We start from the raw sequence: 22,840 nt of genomic DNA, 5'->3' as shown, positions 1-22,840 counted from the left end.
ACCAAAACTGTACGCAATACTCCAAGTGTGGTCTCACCAAGACCCTGTACAACTGCAGTAGAACCTCCCTGCTCCTATACTCAAATCCTTTTGCTATGAAAGCTAACATACCATTCGTTTTCTTCACTGCCTGCTGCACCTGCATGCCTACTTTCAATGACTGGTTTTGCCCTGGTCTTTCTCGCTTCCTTCTCCCTAAAATCAGTCTGAAGAAGTGTCTCGACCTGAAACGTCAGCTATCCATTTTTTCCAGGGATGCTGCGTTACTACAGCATTTTGTGTCTATCTTTGGTATAAACATAGAAATTAGGTGCAGGAGTAGGCCATTCGGCCCTTCGAGCCTGCACCACCATTCAATATGATCATGGCTGATCATCCAACTCAGTATCCCGTACCTCCCTTCTCTCCATACCCCCTGATCCCCTAAGCCACAAGGGCCACATCTAACTCCCTCTTAAATATAGCCAATGAACTGGCCTCAACTACCCTCTGTGGCAGAGAGTTCCAGAGATTCACCACTCTGTGTGAAAAAGGTTCTTCTCATCTCGGTTTTAAAGGATTTCCCCCTTATCCTTAAGCTGTGACCCATTGTCCTGGACTTCCCTAACATCGGGAACAATCTTCCTGCATCTAGCCTGTCCAACCCCTTAAGAATTTTGTAAGTTTCTACAAGATCCCCTCTCAATCTCCTAAATTCTAGAGAGTATAAACCAAGTCTATCCAGTCTTTCTTCATAAGACAGTCCTGACATCCCAGGAATCAGTCTGGTGAACCGTCTCTGCACTCCCTCTATGGCAATAATGTCCTTCCTCAGATTTGGAGACCAAAACTGTACGCAATACTCCAGGTGTGGTCTCACCAAGACCCTGTACAACTGCAGTAGAACCTCCCTGCTCCTATACTCAAATCCTTTTGCAATGAAAGCTAACATACCATTCGCTTTCTTTACTGCCTGCTGCACCTGCATGCCTACCTTCAATGACTGGTGTACCATGACACCCAGGTCTTGCTGCATCTCCCCCTTTCCCAATCGGCCACCATTTAGATAATAATTAGATAAACCAGCATCTGCAGTTCATTTTTAATACTGCTGGGTTACTTGGGTACTTGGTGATTTGCTCAAGATCAGCGGGTCGTTGTGCCACTGCGCTTCACTGCCGCTGCATGGGTGTTGGCATTGCCTTGACTGCAGGGGTGGGTGTTGGCATTGCCTTGACTGCAGGGGTGGGTGTTGGCATTGCCTTGACTGCAGGGGTGGGTGTTGGCATTGCCTTGACTGCAGGGGTGGGTGTTGGCATTGCCTTGACTGCAGGCTTGTCCTCAAATGCCTTCACACCAGTTCTTGGCTGCGCCGACTCTGCGCCCCCTGGCGGTGCAATACCCTGCGGCTGGCGGGCGCGAATCGATCGCTTCCTGTCTGAAGAAGGGTCTCGACCCGAAACGTCGCCTATTTCCTTCGCTCCATAGACGCTGCCTCACTCGCTGTTGTACCAATATTATTGTCTAGTTTCGATTCTCCAGCATCTGCAGTTCCTTCTTAATCGACACGCGACTCCCAGTGTGCTGCGGACGTCATCACGCTCCTGCGCTGCGCTGCGCCGTGACGTGTGAAGGAAGGAAGGCAGGGCAGGCAGTTGGGCCAGTGATGGCGGCGAGCCCAGGGGTTCGGGCGCTGCTTGTCTGTCGCAAGGACTGAGCGTCAAGGCTGGGCCCCGCTGGCCGCGCTTCACTGCTAGTGAACTTTCCATGGAGGTCGCGGGGGCGTTGCTGATCCCTGTCCCGCACCAAGGTAGGGCAGGCTCCGGCGTGGCTCCCCGCGCGGCGCCGCGTCAGGTGGGGCGGCTGCGGAGGCCGCGGTGCCCATGTCGGAACCTCTGCGGAGACGGCGCTCGGCTCGGCTTCTACCCGGTCTCCGGGCGGTGGCCGCCGCGGCTGCGAGGGCCGCATCCCGTTATCGCCCCACAGGCCTGCGCTAGGCCGGAACTCGCCGGCGCCGGGCCTGCGAGCGGGACACATCGTGAACCCACTGAGTCAGGGAACACGGGTGGTTGAGGAACATTCAGCTCTGTTCGGATTTAGAGGATGAATAATTCTTTAGAAATGCTAGAAGTTGGCGAATGAGAAATAAACAACGCGGGAAATATTCAGCTTCCTGTATCACTTATCAGAAAAGATCTGGGTTGTGGTTTGTGGTTTAATTGTACATCTCAAAAATCGTACCATCTAACATCGTGTAAATAAAATCGGAGAACTGAATGTATCGCTGATAAATTGGCAAAAGATAATTTGATTTCAATTCGTGGGACACTGACACTAATACTGGGGAAAGACGTTCCGTTGTGGCGGCCTTATTCGTACCATCAAGTGTCCTAGTGAATGGAATGACTTGGGCATATAGTTAGATCTTTAACAGTGGTGTGGGTGATCTGATGAGGGAGAAGTTTAGTAAAGTGGCAAAGGACACCGAATTTACCCGTATACAGAAGAGTATTTCAGCAGTTAAAGTCAGTAAATAAATTTGGTATACAATAAAACAGAAAGTTGTCTATTAGAATAGTCAACATTCAACGGCAATCGGTCTATGAAGATGTGAGTTGGTTGTGGGAGTTTGGGAAAGTACAGTAAACCAGCAATGCGCATCAATGAAAGAATTGATGCACAGCTTGTAAGCAAGTCATAAAAACCGCCAACTTGAAACGTAGTTTAGCTAGAAACTGCAGATGTTGAAACTTTAAGCAAAACACAAGTATTGGAGGAACTTAGTGGGGCAGGCAACATCTGGTGGAATGGGGCAGATTAGGTCAGGACCCTTCTGACTGGAGTAGGGTGAAAAAAGGGGGAAGGGGAAAGGAGTTGAACATTCAGGATAGATGAGGAGACATTTTCTTGCCCAGATTCTTTGGTCTACTATCTGTGCTGACCATCAACTAATCAGTATTGTTCTGTTGCCTTCTACTATTACCTATTTCACAGCACTCAGACTATAGCCTGCCCTGATGTTTCAGTGCTTTAAAATATGAGTGCTTGTCTCTACCACTCCTCAGCAGTGCATTCCAGATTTCAACATCTGAATGAAAAAAATTCTTCCTCAAAACCCCTCTGAATTTTCCATCCTTTCCTAAACATATGTTCTGTTATTATGTACGTTTGTGTTAAATGCAAAGGTTTCTCACTATGTATGACTCGTAGTAAAGTCCCGCATAGCTTTTACTGTTCCATTGAAATCAAAACTCAGGCTATGCAATCTTCCCATAGTGAAATGCTGCATGCTAGGTTACATGGTGATCTCCATTGCACCCTCTTCAGTAAAATCACATCCTTCCAAACATGTAACCAAATTACACACATTGCTCGAACTGTAAAATGAATAACTTTATTATGCATTTGTATCAATACTTCGCTATCCCGGTTAATGAAGGCCAGTTTCACCTATGCTGACTTAATTACCTCAACTAGCTGTACTGCCATTTGCTGTGTTCCCTGGACAGGTACTGCAAGGCCCTTTTTGTAAACTATTTCTTAGGGTCCTTTCACTCTTTTCATAAATCTGTAAATCGTACTGTAAAATTGTGGTAATCCAACCACTTGGAAATTCCAATGCTATGATGTCTGATAATATTTCCTGCAGTCTCTTCTGACTTATGGGAGTCTCCAGTTCCTGTACACCCTTAAACGTACCAGGTTTATTGTGAAATGTATTAGAATTGTATAACGTATACAAATACTGAATTTACTTTTTTATCATCTAGTAGCCTCGCATCACCAAAGTCCCATGTGCGTCATCTTTTACTGCTGCCCTTCAAATGATGGAGTCATACTGCATGGAAACGCCCTTTGGACCAACTTGCCCATGCTGAGCAATATGCCCCATCTACACTAGTTCCACTTGCTTACGCTGGGCCCGTGTCCCTCTAAACCATTCCAATAGGGTGATTTCACCAAAGCACAGCGACCTAAATTTTCAGGCAAAAAAAAGATAGAAAGTAAGGTAATTACACGAGGGAACTGAAGGTAGAAAACAGCAGAAGTGAACAGCGGACATTTGCCGTGGAGATTTAAAGATCCAAAATATCGGGAATTATCGCGTTTGCTCGCTGAATATCATCAAAAGTAAGGCATTATTAACTTACTTTTGATGAAATGCAGCGAGCAAACGCGATAACATTTTTAGTAAGTTTGCAGTGGACACAAAAGTGGGTGGTATTCTAGATAGTAAAGATGATTGTCAAAAATTGGAGCAGGATCTTGATCAGTTGGGCAGGTGGGGTGAGGTGAATGTAATACAGCAAAACGTGAGGTGTTGCATTTTGGTAAGTCCAACAAGGGCAGGACCTACACAGTGAATGGCAGGCCTTTGGGGAGTGTTGCCGTGCAAATGGATCCAGGAGTGCAGGTACATAGTTCCTTGGGAGTGACATCACAGGTAAGGTGGTCATAAATATTTTCGGCATATTGGCCTGCATCAGTCAGATTATTGAGATGGAAGTTTGGAGGTCATGTTGCAGTTATGTCTGATGCTGGTGAGGTCACATTTAGAGTTTTGTGTTCAGTTTTGGTCACCATGTTGTAGGAAAGATGTCAAGCTGGAAAGGGTGCAGAGAAGATTTACAAGGATGTTGCCAGGACTCGAGGGCCTTTATTCCTTGAAGCGCAGGAGGGTGAGGGATGATCTTTTAGAGGTGTACACCATCATGAGGGAAATAGATCAGATAAATGCACAGTCTTTTACTCAGAGTAGGGGTATGAAGAATCAGAGGACACGGGTTTAAGGAGAGCTGGGAAAGATTTAGTAGGAACCTGAGGTGTAACTGTTTTACAGAGTGGTGGGTACATGGAAGGAGCTGAGGAGGAGGTAGTTGAGGCAGGTACTATCATAACTTTTAAGAGACCTTTGGACATGTACATGGATAGGATAGTTTTAGTGGGCTATGTGCCAAGGACGGGCAGGTCGGACTCATGTGTGGCGCATGATTCGGCGTGGGCAAGTTGGGCCAATGGGTTTATTTCCATGCTGCAACTGGACTCTATTCCCCTCATGATCTTAAGCACCTCTAAGATCACCTCGCCCCCCCCACACCCCCTTTCAACCAAAGAATGAAGTCCTAGCCTGTCCAGCCTCTCCCAATACCCCAGGCCCTCATCCTGGAAACATCCTCGTAAATATTCCCTACATTCTTTCCAACTTAACATCTTTCCCAAAGCAGGGTGACCAAAAACTGAACACAATACACCAAATGTGGCCCCACCAATGCCTTGTACAACTGTAACATAATGCTACACTTCTATAATTCTACACTTGGTATCCTGATTGATGAAGGCCAATGTGACTAAAGCCATCTTGACCACCCTATCTGTGACCTGTGACATCAATTTCAAGGAACTATGTTCCTGCGCTTTTGATCCCTCTGCTCTGAAACACTCCCCAGACCCCTGCCATTCACTGTGAAGGCCTTGCCCTGGTTTGACTTCCCAAAATGCAACACCTTGCACTTGTCTGATAAAAGGAAAATACCTGAGTGGAGTATATAGTGTTACAGCGTTAGAGTTGGAGTGCATGAGGGCTGCAGTCAGGTAGGTTGGAAGATTGTGACTAAAGGGCCTATCCCACATGGCCGTCAATTACGCGACAGGCCGGTAGTGACTGACGTGCGACTTCATGCGTCCGCACAGCCGTCTGGAGCACAACGTCATTTGAAGATAGGCACAAAATGCAGGAGTAACTCAGTGGGACCGACAGCATCTCTGGAGAAAAGGAATGGATGATGTTTCGGGTCGAGATTCTTCTTCAGTCTGAGAAGCTGCCGGTCCCGCTGAGTTACTCCTGCATTTTGTGTCTATCTCCAATCGCCTTGACCCCGCTCTGGGAGTATCCGGATCCGCAACCTCTGTGAGCATCCGGATCCGCAATGTGATCGCTTGCCTGCCTCTGCTGCTGTTGGAGGTGAGATGTTGCGCCGGCCAGGGTGTCACACTTGGCCGTCATTTACGCGACAGGTCTGTGGCGTGCAAAGATTTAGTGCAGAACAAAATCCTGGAGCGCTGCGTGATACCGCGCGCCACTCCACACTCCTCCACGTCATTCCATGCGCCCGTCCCGCGCTACCCACATGCTACTAGGTCGTGTAAATGGCGCGCAAATGACGGCCAAGGTGGACAGGCCCTTAAACCTTTAGTTTACGTGTGGACAGTTCAGTAGTTTGGTAATAACGGGGAGGAAGCTGTTCCTGTACTTGATTTGAAGCTTTTGAATCTTATGTCGGCAAAGAGGGAATGACCAGGTTAAAAATGGTGCTTAATTATGCTGGCTGTGTTCTCAGGACAGATTGAAGTGTAGATGCATCCGTTTTGGAAGGGGGGTGTGGGGAGCTGGTTTATATGATGGACTGAGTTAGATCCATGACACTCTAAAATTTATTGTGGTCTTGGCAGAGTTGTTGCCAAATCAAGCTGTGATGCATATCGATAGGATACTTTCTACAGAGCATCTGTAGGAGTTGGTAAGAAACACTGGAGAAATGCTTGACTTCCTTCGTCTTCTGAGGAAGTAGAGGTGTTCTTTCTTGACTGCAGCTTCAACATATTTGGCCCACGACAAATTGTTGGTGATATTTACGCCTCAGAACTTGAAGCTCTCATCCATCTCCATGTTGAGGCCATTGATGCTGACTTTCTGCAGATTCACTTTCAGGAAGGCTGTTCTGACGTCTGTGACAGTGACTAAGTTTAGGTGCAACACGGATGAATGATGTATTTTCTCAATCCTTCTATTCAAAGTGAGCATTGATCTTATTGGGGAGTGACACATTGTTGCCAGTGTTATTGCTGAGCTTCACTTTGTAGACCCTTGCAGCAATATCACTGGCACCATGGTGTCAGTTATACCAATATGCTCAATATGCTTTCTATTTCAATGCATGCCTTGCCACAAATGACAGGTGTCTGTATAGATTGCTTGGAACTCTGGCTTGGTGTGGAATTTTCTCTTGGGGAAGAAGCTGTTTTTGAATCTGGTGTATTAGGCTGTGGGCCGTGCATCAAAAATGTGTCTAGAAATAGGATTTTGTGACCCAAGTCACCAAACTACATTAAATTTTCACATATTGTGTAATTTAAAAAAAATATAAATCACCCTTGAAACTCGATATGAAGAAGACTTGCACATTTTTATTAAATTAGAGAAAAAACGGAAAAATGTCGGGAATTTTTTAGTCCAATCAAAGCACATTTAACATTGAGTTGTCTCATTTGAATGATGAACTGGGCTGCTTTCGCAACTGCAACCTCTTGAGTTTCAAACAGAGCGACTGCAATATAAAAGCTGTGATGCAGTCTATGGGTTAGGAAGTCTAGGATCCAGTTGCAGTAAGAGATTGACGAGTCCAAGTTCAAGGAGTTTTGAGATTATATTGTTTGGAATTATAGTGTTGAAAGCAATGCTATAAGTAAGAGTCTGTCGCAGGTATCCTTGTTACCCAGATATGCCAGGGATAGTGTAGGGCCTGGGAATGGCACCTGCTGTGGACTTGTTCCGGCAGTAGGTAAATTGCAGTGGTCTATGATGCCTGGAAGTCTGGACCGGATATGTGCTATGACCAACATCATGAAGCATTTTATGATGGTGAATACCACTGGGTGGCATGCTAGCTGATTTTGCTTTGGCACCGGGAACATAGTGGTTGTCTTAAATCACGTGGGAATCGCAGATCAGCGTTGGGAGATGTCTGAGAATTTTCCTACTAGCTGGTCTGAGCAGGATCTGAGGACATTGTTGAGAATTTGACCCGGGGTCAGTCACTTTACTCAGGTTTGCACAAGGCTGATCTGATGTCTGCAATGGTGACTGTAGGTACAGGTTCAACCATCGTGGTGAGTGTCATCCTTCCACTATCTGTTCAAAACGAACATAGAATGCATTCAGCTCGTCAGGATGCCAGCAATACAGCCTTACTTCTCTTTTTAACCCGTTACACAGTGCAAGTCGTGTTACAATCGACGAGTATCCGTGTGGTTATTCTGGGATTCTATCTATTCTGGTATCGCAGCATCCTTAATGTCTTTGTAAAGTTTGTACCTTGATTTACGGTTCAGATCTGGGAACAACTGATTTAAATGCCACAAATATGGAATTTGCTAAGGAGTTGACTTCAGTGTCAGTGGCATACTCATTTAGGTTGGCTGTAGTGTCTTTGAATGTGGACCAGTTGACCAACTCAAAGGATCATGTAGGATCTCATCTGTTTTCTTAGACCAGAACTTTATGCCTTTCTGTATCTGATCTTCACGTTTCAGTTTTGGCATCTAAGCAGAGGGTAGGAACATAGACAAGTTAGCTTTTCAAAAATTCAGGTGGGGATGGAGCATTGGGCATATTTAATGGGTGTGCATCTTTGTCAATGGTGTTTGGGCCTCTGACTGCTCAGGAGATACATTGATGGTGTTTTGGTAGCACATTCACCTTGTTGAAGTCCCCGGGTATGATGAACAACACTTTGGGATATTTTGTTTCAAAGCAATTGGTGGCAGTGTATGGTATGTCTAGTACAAGATTCATATCTGCCTCAACTACTTTAACCAGTAACTCATTCATATATCCAATACCCTATGAATATAAAAAAGTCACCCCTCAGATTCCTATTAAATCTTTCCCCTTCTTGAATCACTCTACCCTGGGGGAAACAAAAATTGCAATCATGCTGTCTATTCCCCATATTATTTTGTGAGCCTCTAAGATCACCCCTCAGCCTCCAAGGAATAAATTCGCAGCCTACCCAACCCCTCTATAGCTCAGGCCTTTGAGTCCTGGCAACATCCTCATAAATATGTGTCGGTAAGAACTACAGATGCTGGTTTAAATCAAAGGTAGCTACAAAATGTTGGAGCAATTCAGCGGCAGCATCTCTTGAGAGAAGGAATGGGTGACGTTTCGGGTTGAGATCCTTCTTCAGACATAAATCTTCTCTGCACTCTTTGCAGCTTAATGGTATCTTTCCGAGAGCAGGGTGGCCAAAACTAAACACTGTGTTTAGAGTTAGATAGAGCTCTAGGGGCTAGTGGAGTCAAGGGATATGGGGAGAAGGCAGGCACGGGTTATTGATAGGGGACGACCAGCCATGATCACAATGAATGGCGGTGCTGGCTCAAAGGGCCGAATGGCATCCTCCTGCACCTATTTTCTATGTTTCTATACTCCAAGTGTGGACTCAAAAACCTCTTGTATGACTGTAACATAACGTCCCAAGTTCAAAATTCAATTACCTATCTGATGAAGGCCAGCATGCCAAAGCCCCCTTTACTACCCAATCTACTTGTGATTTCAGGGACATGTACAATCCCAACATCACTCTTTACCATACACTCCAGGGAACTCCTGTTCACTGTCATGGTCATGCCCTTGTTTGACTTTCCATAATGCAACATTTTGCACACATCTGAATGAAACTCCATTCACTCGCCCAGCGGAGCAAAATCCTGCTGTCAAGTGTTTCCCTTGTACACTCTTCAATCCCTTGTACTCTTACAGGGATACACCTCATCCCAGCTGCGAAAACCTAAAAATATCACTTTGTCCTTCACGATCAAGGCCTTAACTTCTCATCATCTGAGGCCACAACTCGACTTAAAACAAGATAGTCATGATTCAGGATAAGTCTGAACCGTGGAAGTACTAAATTGGCCGCCTTGCACATGCGCACTGGCATGGCCAGCACATCATTGGCCGCCCTGCACATGCGCACTGCCACGGCCACTGGTCGGCACCGGGCACTTTCTCACTCCCTTTGCATTGTGGGAGATCTGGCCGCCATTGCTGTCAGATCGCCACCTGTTGCAACCGCTGAAACCCAACGCAGAATCGAGTAACTCTTGCTGTTTTATTCTTCCCATAGTCTTGAACTGAATTAAAACATACAGTAGCTGTACAGGGGGGCATAGAGTGACTTAGAGATTGAAGACTGAAAATGGATAGTTTATTTTTTTTAGTAACCAAAGTTATCAGCGTATAATTTTTTGTGTGTTGGAAACAAAATATAGTGGCACAGCTGGTAGACTTGCTGCCTCACATGCCAGAGATCTGTGTTCGATCCTGCCCTCGGGCAGTGTCTGTGTTGAATTTGCACATTCTCCCTGCAAGTGTGTGGGTTTCCTCCCACATCCCAAAGACGCATTGGCTTTGTAGGTTAACGTGTCTCTGTAAAATTGACCCTAATGTGTAGGGAGTGGGTGAGGAAAGTGGGATAACAAAGCTGGAGAAAATCAGCGGGTGAGGCAGCATCTATGGAGCGAAGGAATAGGCAACATTTTGGTTTGAGACCCTTCTTGAGACTGATGTCGGGGGGGGGGGGGAAGGAAGAGGCGGAGACAGTAGGCTGTGGGAGAGCTGGGAATGGGAGGGAAAGTGAAAGCAAGGACTACTTGAAATTGCAGAAGCCAATGTTCATACCCCTGGGGTGTAAACTACCCAAGCAAAATATGAGGTGCTGTTCCTCCAATTTGCAGTGGGCATCACTCTGGCCATGGAGGAGGCACAGGACAGAAAGGTCGGATTCGGAATGGGAGGGGAAGTTGATGTGCTGAGCCGCCGGGAGATCAGGTTGGTTATTGCGGACTGAGTGGAGGTGTTGTGTGAAGCGATCGCCAAGCCTGCGCTTGGTCTTGCCGAGGTTGATCATACGCTGAATAATCCAACCACATTTTTGTTTGGAAGTGGAATGAAATAATAGAAATTGCATTCATTGCAACGTGTAAAAAAGAGTTGAGATACTGTATTGTAATTTTGCTGTATGTCATTGTGGTATATATCATGTCTTGATTGGTGAATATGTTTAGTTTGACTTTATTTGAAGCAGAAATAATCTGTGAATGCTTCATTGGGCATAATTCCTACTGTAAATACGCACTTCGTCCGAGCACATTATCGCACGCGTCATGCAAGCCATCTTAAATGACCACTTAAACTGTCATTTGGCAACCTAAAACGCTGCCTAGGTTGCCTGACTAGCAACAGATAAAAAGTGAGAGCCCTGGTATAGGTAGAAACAGTATTTAGACTACAGCTGTTTACAAGGTAATTTGTCACCACTTTTTCCAGGCTCCTCATAAATGGCAGCCTTGCTCACAATGGCTGTGTAATTGAAGATTTTTTTACATTCATTTCTATTTATTTTTCCCTCGCCCCAAAACCAAGGATGCATCTAATCTGTTTCAAGTATAACTGTTTATTCCAGATTGTATTTTCAGGTTGGAGCCCAGTACTAAACCAAAAACATGGGTTTTAAGATTTTGGAGAGGTACCATTGTATGCAGGGATTTTATAATAAACTTTTGTATTAAAGACTGGAATTCCATTAGCCTTTTAGTAGCCTTACCGATTTTAAAATATGTAATTAATGTTCTGAGAACTATATGCAGTTTCCTGTTTTTCAGTCAGTTTCTAGTCACAATATTATTTTCAGTGTCATTTTGCTTATTGAGGCATCATTCCATCTATTCTTGCCACATTCTCTTAACTAAGTCTTAACGATACTCTAAAGATTTTTTTATTATGTTGTGCAAATATTGCCACTGCAACTTTGCAGGCAATTATAGTAGCAGCAATGAAAAGTTACTCTACTGCTGTCCGCCATTGTTATCTTGTGAATTTTTCTGGTTTCAATCTGTGATATCATAGTGTGGCACTGTGGTACAGTTGGTAGAAGCATAGAAAATAGGTGCAGAAGTAGGGCATTCGGCCCTTTGAGCTACTACTTCAACACCAGAGACTTGACTTTGATCCTCATCTTGGATGCTGCCTGTGCAGAGTTTGCACATTCTCCCTGTGACCACGTGGGTTTCCTTTGGGTACTCCAGTTTTCCCCCAACATCTCAAAGGCATGTGGGTTTGTAGGTTGATTAGCCTCTAAAATGCCCCTAGTGCATAGGGAGTGGATAAAGTCATACATCAGGGAAATAGACCCTTTGGCCCAATTTGTCCATGCAGATTAAAATGCCCCATCGACGCTAGTCTCACCTGCCCATGTTTGGCCCATATCCCATTAAACCTTCCTATCCATGTGTTTGTCAAATGTATTTGAAATGTTGTTATAGTACCTGCCTCAACTACCTCCTCGGGCAGCTTGTTCCATATACCCACACCCTCCTTGTGGGAAAAAGTAGCTTGCCAGGTTCCTATTAAACCTTTTCCCTCTTACCATAAATGTATGTCCTCTGATTCTTGATTCCCATACCCTAGGTAATATACTCTGTGCCCTCGTCCTATCTATTCTCATGATTTTGTACACCCCTATGAGACCACCCCTCGGTCTCCTGTGCTCCAAGAAATAGGCTCAACATCTCCCTGTAACTCAGGCCCTCATCCTGGCAACATCCTTAAAATCTTCTGTGTACTCTTTCCAGCTTAACATCCTTCCCATAGCAGGTTGACCAAAACTGAATACAATACTCCAAATGCAGCCTCGCCAACATTTTGTACAATTGTACCGTAACGTCCCAAAGTCTATACTCGATACTCTGCCCGATTACACTAATCCCCTAATCCCATTTTTATTCCCTGAACATTTCCAGGTTCTACCACTCACTTATGTAATGGGGACTACCAATGTGTTGTGATGTGGGAGGAATGATGCGCAATCATGGAGAATGTGTAAACTTCAGATGGCACCAGAACGGGATTGAAATCTTGTTGCTGGAGTCATCGAGCAATACAGTGTGGAAACTGGCCCTTCAGCCCAACTAACCCACACAGTCTACAATGTCCCACCTACACTAGTCCCACTTGCCTGCACTTGGTCCATATCCCGCCAAACCTGCCCTATCCATTTACCTGTCTAACTGTTTCTTAAACAATGGTATAGTCCCAACCTCCTCTGGCAGCTTGTTCCATACATCCACCACCCTTTGTGTGAAAACGTTACCCCTCTGATTCCTATTAAATCTTTTCTCCTTCACTTTGACCCATGTCCTCTGGTCCTCGATTCCCCTACTCTGGGCAAAAGACTGTGCATCTACCTGATCGATTCCTCTCATGTTTTTGTATACCTCTACATGATCTCCCCTCTTCCTGCTGCACTCCATGGAATAGAGACCCAGCCTACTCAACCTCTACCTACAGCGCACACCCTCCAGTCCTGGCAACATCCTTGTAAATCTTTTCTGAACCCTTTCAGGCTTGACAATATCTTTCCTATAAAATGGTGCCCAGAACTGAACACAATATTCCTGCAACATTCCTTCCACCATCACCCTCTGCTTCCTTCCATGGAGCCAATTTGCTACCCATTCAGCTATCTCTCCTTCGATCCCATGCGATCTAACCTTCCAGAGCAGTCTACCTTGTTGAACGCCTTACTGAAGTCTGTTACACATCTACAGCTCTGCCCTCATCAATCTTTTTGGTCAAGTCTTCAAAAAATCAATCAGATTTGTGAGACACGACCTCCCACATACAAAACCATGCTGACTATCCCTAATCAGCCCTTGCCCATCCAAATACCTGTATATCCTATCCATCAGAATACTCTCCATTAACCTACCAACTACAGATGTTAAGCTCACCAGCCTATAGTTCCCAGCATTTTCCCGGCAGCCCTTCTTGAAAAGAGGTGCAACATTTGCCACCCTCCAGTCTTCCGGCACCTCTCCTGTATTTAAGAATGACTCGTATATTTCAACCGGGGCTCCCGCATTTTCATCTCTAGTTTCTCACGATTTCCTCGGATATACCAGATCAGGATATATCAGAGTTAAGATAACAGCTGTACTAGCTGCCACTACTACAGTGGTGCTTTGGATTTATAAGTTAGTCAGAGTTCAAGGAGACAAGAATTACTAAGAAATTTTAATTAATTATATTCCAGAGTATTGCTTGGCTCTATTTTAAATCTTCCAATACATAATTTTGACAAATAACTTATTTGTTGTTTGAAAACTGCCTGTAATTATTTCTAATATTTTTTCTTTTTGTCTAGGCACTGATATTGTTTAGCACCTGGATCGCTTGTGTGCTTGATTTATGCTACCTCAGAAATATACATGTGACGCAATTTGCCTCAATGGAAATGCTGCAACTCGCCATAAACATCTGGAGTATAAAATTTGAAGTGACCCAGTGCTGTTTCAACATCTGGAAAATTCTGCTCTCTTATGTCTGTTAGTCATTGTACAACTTCCAAGAGTAATATATTAAATTAGTGCTCATTGGTTGATCTGAAAAATAACTTTTTCAAACTGTTAGAGAGCTTTCATCAAATTATCTGGAGTTTCTCATTAATGAAATGCAATCATGTCCAATAAGGAAGAGAGGCAGATCAATACTGAATATGCTGTATCTTTGCTGGAGCAGCTTAAGTGTTTTTATGATCAGCAGCTATTGACTGACATTGTTCTAATTGCGGAGAGCACTGAATTCCCGTGCCATAAGATGGTTCTTGCTACGTGTAGCGCCTATTTCAGGTAAGTTAGAGATCTTTTATTTTCCCTGTCTTGTATGGCTCAATTGAGCACTTGCTGCACAGAGGAATGATGATGTATATTAGATTTTAAAGCTTCATGTGACCTGGGGTGGCCAAAATGATTGCTTTAATCATTTAATATGCAATTAAAGTCAAATTTAGTTTATTAACATATGCAAAAGTGCAGCGAGATACAGACACAGAAAACTCTTTATTTTGCCACAGCTACAAACACTACAAGAACAAATGCATTCAGGGTGGAAGTGTCCCTTTTGGATCATAAACTTTACCTTGCAGTATACATAGAAAAGAAGGCTTGTGGCACCCCATGTGTGTAATAGGTAAATGTCCTGTGTCCTGCATTAATGCAATCCCATTAACCCAGTATTTACACTGCAATTGGAAACACTTAAGCTCGATAGTCAGTTATTTGACCAAATTTTATCAGACTCTGATGCTGTAGATCAGATTTAATAGTGGAAATTTACGAAATCCATGATCCTTTTGTGTTCTTTTGGTATGGGTGAATCATTTATCAACTTTGTATGAGCTCATTCTTTAGTGCAGAATTTTATTCAGTTTGTTAATTTGGAAAGATTTTTTCACTTTACTTTTAAATATTTGAAAATAGTATTCTGTTTCTCAGCTTCTAAAACTCTGAACGTTATTGAGCACCACTTCTAAAGTTTGGTTACTGGGGGAGGGGGAGAGGGTGAGAGGTGGTGAAAAGGTCATGTTTTTACGTGCAGGTTAGTTGCATTTTGGAAGCAAGAGTGGCGTAAATTTAAATTGAACGAATCACAACATAGATTATTTAAATGTTTTTTGAAAGCAAGAAAGATTAGATTTTCTTTTCTTCAAAGCTCCTGTACCTTTTGTCTAGAATATTAAATCTCTGCACCTTGTTCCTTGAACGGCATGTACTGGGAATTACTTGTTTGTCTTTTCTAAACCAGTCATGAACTTGCACAAATCTAATCAAAACTCTCCTCGACCTCCTTTGCTGCAAGTGAGTTGGATCCTCAAAAAATATTGGTTGTACAAGAAAAGCAATGGGCAGATCAGTAGGTACTGGCAGATGGTCAGACAGCTCCTGCACTATTTCCTCCTCTAATAGATGTACAGTGAATCCAAGTTTGTCCAACCTCTCCTTATAACTAATACCCTATCATCCAGACAGCAACCAAGTAAACCTCTTGTATACCCTCTCCAAAGCCTTCACAACCTTCCTACATAATACTGTATGTGGCAAAACCAACGTTTTTTTGAAACTGCAACATGACTTCCTGATTCTTATATTCCAAGCCCTGATGGATGAAGCAAGAATATGATAAGCCTTCTTTACTACTATCCATGTGTGTTGCTACTTTCAGGTGGCTTTGTACAGAAATCCTTTACATTCAACCTTCTAAAGTCCAACACCTCACACTTGCTTGATTAAACACTGATCAGCCCTTTCTCTGCCATATCTGTAACTGATCTATATCACTATGCATATTTTGACAGTTTTCCTTGCTGTTTGCAACACAGGTCTCAGCACAGATCTTGAGCTAGAATAATACCCTTCCACCATTATGCTCGGTTTTCTATTGGTAAGCCGGTTTTGAATCCAAACTGCCATTATAGATCCCATGCATCTTGATCTTCTGGATCAGCCTACCATGAGGCATCTCATGCCTTACTAAAATCCATGTAGGTGGCATTCACTGCTCTTTCCCAATCAATCTAATTGCAGAACTTGGCATATGATCTTAAACTAATATGTTCAAATGATGAAGGAAAGAACAGTGCAGTGAACACTGAGTTATTGCTAATGTTTGCCAGCAGCAAAATAAAATGGAAAATAAATTAGAAAAAAAAATGTTATATTAACAATTGCCTTTAGTCTTTCAGTGCTTAAAGCAATAAATTATTGTGGATCTTTCTTCAGGGCCATGTTTATGAGTGGACTGAGCGAAAGCAAGCAGACACATGTTCATTTACAGAATGTACATGCACCGACGCTTCAGATAATCATTAGATATGCGTACACGGGTAACCTGGTAATCAATGACAGTACTGTGGAGCAGCTCTATGAGACATCATCTTTTCTGCAGGTAAGAATATTTGGTTGACTGAAGACAATTTTGCACTATTAGCATGTTTTTAAAGCATTTTTTAATTTTGTATTTATTTAATGGGTGATATGGATAATGGGGGGGGGGTTTAAGAGGACATATTGAGGACCAGCATGGGCAGCTGGTCCAGAGGAGTAAGGCTAGAGTTAATGCTAAATTGGGGCAAGGCCAACTTTGAGGGTACGAGGCAGGAACATGATCGAGTTGATTGGAGTAGGTTGATTGATGAAAAAAGAACGTCGGTGAAAATGGGATGTTTTTACAAGTGTGCTGACAAGAGTTCAGGACACGCATGTACGTCCTTGTTACAGTGAAGGGCAAGGCAGGCAACGGTAAGGAAGCCTGGATGATGAGGGAAATTGATGCTTTTGTCAAGAGTAAGGAGGCATGGGATAAGTATAGGCAGCTGGGATCAAGTGTATCCCGAAGGGGGGGGGGGGGGTTTGGGAACTAAGTAAGCTAAAAAACGGAAATCAGAAGGGCAAAAGGGGGGCAAGAAATAGCTCTGGTAGATAGCATGAAAGATAATCCCAATGAATGTTATAAGGACATAAAAGGAAAAAGGGTAACCAGAGAGAGAGAGTGGGACCACTTGGGAATCAATGCGGTCAATTGTGTGTGGAACCACCGGAGATGGACAAAGTCCCCAGCAAGTATTTACCCGTTACCTTTTCTGAATCAGTTCTATATAGTCGGTTACTCTCGAAGGTTAGATTACATGCGATGCAGGGAGAGCGAGCTAATTGGATACATAATAGACCGAATGCTAAAGGTTTTCTTTGGACGAGGCCCTTAACTAGTGGTGTGGATCGGTGCTGGAGCCATTGTTGTTTCTCATCTATATCAAAAAATTGGTGGATGTATAAGGCATCGTTTGTAAGTTTGCACAGGACACTAAAATTTGTGGCATCGTAGGCAGTAAATAAGATTATCAAGAATTAGTGGGATCTTGACCAGCTGGATAAGTGGGCTGAAGAATAGCAAGCAGAGTTTAATTCAGATAAATGAGCGGTGTTGTATTTTGGGAAGTCAAACCAGGGCATTTGCAGTGAATGGTAAAGTCCCGGGAGTGTTGTAGCCCAGAGGGTCCTAGAAGTACAAGTGGCTCTTTAAAGGTGGCATCATAGGTAGACAGGTTTTTTGAAAGGCGAATGGTTGATATTTTTCCTCAGAGTTAAGGAGTCTAAAACTAGAAGGCACAGCTTTTAAAATGAGAGGGCAAAGATTTTAAGGAGGCGTCTATTATCCCACAGACAATGGTGGGTATGCGGAATAAGCTGTCAGAAAATGTAGTAGAGGTGGGTACAATTACGTTTAAAAGATATACAGGAAGAAACTGCGGATGATGGTTTAAACCGAAGACGGGCACAAAACGCTGGAGTATATCAGCGGGTCAGACAGCATCTCTGGAGGAAAGAAATATGTGACGTCTCGGGTCAAGACACAATAGACAATAGGTGCAGGAGTAGGCCATTCGGCTCTTCGAGCCATCACCGCCATTCAATGTGATCATGGCACAATCAGTACCCCGTTCCTGCTTTTTCCCCATATCCCCTGACTCTGCTATCTTTAAGAGCCCTAACCAGCACTCTCTTGAAAGCATCCAGAGAACCTGCCTCCTCTGAAGCAGAGAATTCCACAGACTCACAACTCTCTGTGAGAAAACGTGTTTCCTCGTGTCCGTTCTAAATGGCTTACCCCTTATTCTTAAACTGTGTCCCCTGGATCTGGATCTCAAGGGTCTCAATCGTCACCCTATTCCTTTTCTCCAGAGATGCTGTCTGACTCGCTGAGTTACTCCAGCTTTTTGTGTCTAATTTGCGTTAAAAAGATATTTGGACTCATACATGGAAGAGAATTGTTTAGAGGGATGTGGGTGATATCTGGGCAAATGGGACTAGCCTGGATAAGCATGGATGAGTTGGAGTTGATCCCGTTTAAGATTTGCATATTCAGTTCCAAACTTTTACCACTTTTTGTTGCCTTATTTTTCTATGTATATCAACTAATTGGAAATACTGAGAACATTTGGGTGAAGCAGCATTTGACCTAGTGTCAAAGTTTGTTTCTTAAAAAGCAGACAGCAACAAAATTGTTAAAGGTAAACCATAGCGATCTTTAATCGATTTGTCAGACGAGATTGGCAAGATCTACAATGAGCACAAACGTTGCTCACTGCTTCTCGGGCTCCACTCACAGAACAAGGAAAGTTAGCACATTTATACATTTTTCTTATCAGTAAAACACCTACCAAGTCTGAATATGGCATGACTGAAAGATTCTGTAGCCTTTCACAATATAGGAAAAGCTGGGTCCGAATTAAGCTCATCCAATAACAAGTTATTATTTATCTCTGGAGCGTCCGCTATTTTTCTGCAATCTTGGCTTTTTTATGGCCTTGAAAGAAGCACATGTTATCACTGCAGGATTCCATCTAAATGTCTTTATTAAAACGACAACTTGTCCTCAATATTGTGTTCCATATAATTTGCAAAGTCATTCAGACTTGGCACCGAGCCATTCTTTTGTTCTACTAGACCATGCTTTTGTAGAAGAACGACTCTTCAAATTTTGTAAACCATATTTGATTTGACTATCAGCTCTTTCACTTGGAGGATGTTATAAAGCAAATGGATTTAGGAGTACTAGACAATTCTCTGATGTGTCATTACCTGGAGAGAGAGAGTGATGAACAGGCTTTTGGCATGCTGGTCTTCATGAGTCACGGGAACTTAGTACAGAAATCGGGATGTTATGTTAAAGTTGTGCAAAACATTTGCCGCGCTGCACATGGAATATTGTGTTCAGTTTTGGTCTCCCTGCTTTAGGGAATATGCTAATAAGCTGGAAAGAGTGTAAAGATGATATGTATGGATGTTGCCAGCACTCGTGCTATAAGGAGGTCGGGCAGGCTAGTACTTTATTCCTTGGATACAGGAGGCTGAAGGATAAACTTAAAAATTATATAAAATCATGTGGGGATAGATAGGGCGAACACAGTTGGTTTTTATAGGGACGGGGAAGCAGGAATTAAAGGGCATAGGTTTAAGGCGAGAGGGTAAAGCTTCAATAGGAACAGCAACACAAAGTATGTTGGATTTATGGAATAAGCTTCCAGAGGAAGTAATTGAGGCAATACAATAACATAAAATAAACATTTGGACAAAAACATGGAGAGGAATGACGTAGAGGGGCATGGGACAAGAACAGGCAAATAGGACTAGAGTGGATGGGATATCTTGGTTGACACGGACAAGTTGGGCGAAAGGGCCCATTTTCCATGCTCTGCAATTCCATGATTGTTCTACAACACTCGGGGCTCTGCCATTTACAATGCAAATCTTGCCTTGGTTTGACATACCAACACCTGTCAAGTTAAATTCCTTCTGCACTTCCTTGACACTTTCTCAACTGATCTAGATCCTGTTGTAAACTTAGATATACTTTCCTGACTGTCCATTATATCAGCAGTTTTTGTGTCATCTGCAGCTCTCTACTTATTTAATGATTTTAGACAAACATTAATCTATCTTTACATATAAAATAAGTATACTGAGTCTCAGTAATATTTTACAATTATTATTTCCTAATTGTAAAGCTTTTTTCATCCAAATTCTAAAAAGTTTGTTGAAGCTAAAACGTGTACTAATTTACATTGTGTCTTTCTTTGTGCAGGTAGAAAATGTATCTCAACGTTGTCGGGAATATTTAATAAAGAAAATCAATGCTGAGAACTGTGTTCGATTACTCAGCTTTGCAGACTTGTACAGCTGTGAGGAGCTCAAATTAAGTGCAAAGCGAATGGTAGAGCATAAATTCACTGCTGTTTATCATCAAGATGCATTTTTACAGTTGTCACATGATCTACTGGTTGATATCTTGAGCAGTGACAATTTAAATGTTGAGAAGGAAGAGACCGTGCGTGAAGCTGCTATGGTATGGCTTGAATATGACACCGAACTACGGTCCCAATATTTATCTTCGGTCCTTGGCCAAATAAGAATTGATGCACTTTCTGAGGTAACGCGGAGAGCCTGGTTCCAAGGCTTGCCACCTAATGATAAGTCTGTTGTTGTGCAAGGACTGTATAAATCTATGCCAAAATTTTTTAAGCCGAGACTTGGTATGACTAAAGAAGAGATGCTTATATTCACTGAAGTCACAGGTGAAAGTCCTCGTTCTTCCTTTTGTGCTGTTTGCTATAGCCCTCAGGCTGAGAAGGTGTACAAGCTGTGCAACCCACCTGGAGATTTACAGAGAGTGGGGACCCTTGTCACTCCTGACAATGACATTTACATTGCAGGTGGACAGGTGCCTTTGAAAACGTCTATCACCAATAATAGTAAAGCAAGTAAACTACAGGCTGCATATAGACCGGTGAATTGTTTCTACTTGTTTGATGCTCAGCTGAACATATGGGTTCCTAAGACTCCAATGTTGTGTGCTCGCAATCGACCTTCATTGGTTTGTTGTGAGGGATATATCTATGCAATTGGAGGGGACAATGTTACTGGGGAAATGAACAAACGGACCGTGGAAAGGTATGATTCTGAAGCAGATGAATGGACTTTAGTAAATCCCTTGCCTTGTGCTTGGCAGTGGAATGCAGCAGTGGCTGTGGAGGACTACATTTATGTCATGGCACACAATTTAACATTTTGCTACTGCCCACGTACTGACACCTGGGTTGAAATGGCTGCGCGCCAGACAAGCAGGTGTTTTGCCTCAGCTGCAGCATTTGGAGACAAAATTTTCTACATTGGTGGTTTGCATATTGGAAATAACTCAGGCATCCGAATACCTTCAAGCACTGTTGATGGTTCCTCTGTAACTGTTGAAGTATATGATGTGATCAAAAATGAGTGGAAAATAGCAACTAATATCCCTGCAAAACGTTACTCTGACCCATGTGTAAGGGCAGTCGTGGTCTTGAATCGCTTGTGTGTGTTTATGAGAGACACTCATATGAATGAAAAACCCAAGTATGCAATCTATCAGTACAACATGGAGCTGGACCAATGGATCCTGCGACAGTCCATTTCAGAGCGAGTCCTCTGGGACCTTGGCAAGGATTTTCGGTGCACTATGGGGAAACTTTACCCCTCGTGTCTGGAAGAATCTCTTTGGAAGCCACCGCCATCTTTATTTTCACAGGATGGAGCAGATGAGTTTGAATTGGATGGCGAGATGGTTACTTTGCCCTTAAATAGTTAGCCAGATGTGGGCACAGATGCTATGGATTCCAAGGACATACATAGCACAGCAATGTGCATGTCATCAAACTTCCAGGTCATGACGGGGTTTATTTTAACAGATTAAGCTGTACCTATGTTTAGCACAGCTTGTCACTAAGTTTGCATAGTATTGTATAAATAACTGAGAAATGAGTTGTAGTATCTTCCACTACTAGATACTGTGTTCTGCTAAAGAGATTATCATATTGTTACAGTGTGACTAATTTTCAAAAGAAATTGTTTTACTTACACGTATCTCTGGATTTGACTGAAGACATGAAATATTGTAGATCTTCCCAGTAAAAATAGGCTGAGCAAGGGGGCTGACTGCAGGTTCAGTCGAAACATTGGATTTATTAGATACATGTACACCCGTATCCATACTGTTCCCAAATATTCCAGGTAATAGAACTATCAAACGGCTGGTAATTTACCAGGTGTGTTAGTGGGCAGTGTAATGACTGCCTGTCTCTTGTAGTGCGGGTCTGTGGAGCTTCAATACTTAATGTGTCTCCACATTGCAAGTAACATAGGCTCATCCATATTACAATTTCCTGCTGCTGAATTGTCATTTGTTAAAACAAATTTTAGTGAGTAACAACCAGGTCTTTATTTTGTATTTCATTAATTTAATAAGGCAACTGTTACTGTAGTGTGATTGTGTATAGGTAACCTAGCTGTTGGGTTTTTAATACAGTTGGTTTGAGTGAAATAGTTTCAAGAATGAACTGTATCCTGCGTGCAGGAGAGCAGAACGGACCCAGCACTGCTCTGGCATAACTCCCTGGAACCACTAGCAGTTGCTGGACTCTCCATTCTAACATGAGCACAGGTGCTTCATGAAATCCCTACTCGCATGTTCAGCTACATTGTGTTCCTTTGGCACTGTATTTTGAATTAACTTAATTTATTAAAAACCTTCACAAAGTAAATATTTGTTTTCATTTGTGATGCCTAAAATGAAAATGTTACCACAACAGGTATGATTTCACATCTCGCTATCCTACTCTTCAGTCCTCTATTAAAACAAAGATCTATTTAAGTC

At 43.1% G+C, this 22,840-nt stretch overlaps 1 protein-coding gene across 1 annotated transcript; it reads left to right on the top strand.

The window, feature by feature from the left end:
• Positions 1-1,191: 1,191 nt before the first annotated feature.
• LOC129696593 (kelch repeat and BTB domain-containing protein 2-like) lies at positions 1,192-22,727 on the top strand. Its single transcript, XM_055634642.1, has 4 exons — positions 1,192-1,789; positions 13,962-14,445; positions 16,375-16,540; positions 20,237-22,727. Exons 2-4 carry the CDS (start codon positions 14,276-14,278, stop codon positions 21,773-21,775), a joined length of 1,875 nt encoding a protein of 624 aa, XP_055490617.1. The 5' UTR covers positions 1,192-1,789; positions 13,962-14,275; the 3' UTR covers positions 21,776-22,727.
• The last annotated feature ends 113 nt before the right edge of the window (positions 22,728-22,840 follow it).

This window comes from Leucoraja erinacea, chromosome 4 (genome assembly GCF_028641065.1).
Source record: "Leucoraja erinacea ecotype New England chromosome 4, Leri_hhj_1, whole genome shotgun sequence".
NCBI classification, from domain to species: Eukaryota; Metazoa; Chordata; class Chondrichthyes; order Rajiformes; family Rajidae; genus Leucoraja; species Leucoraja erinaceus.
The sequence above is the reverse complement of the archived record's forward strand: the minus strand, read 5'-3'. Positions and strand labels throughout refer to the sequence as shown.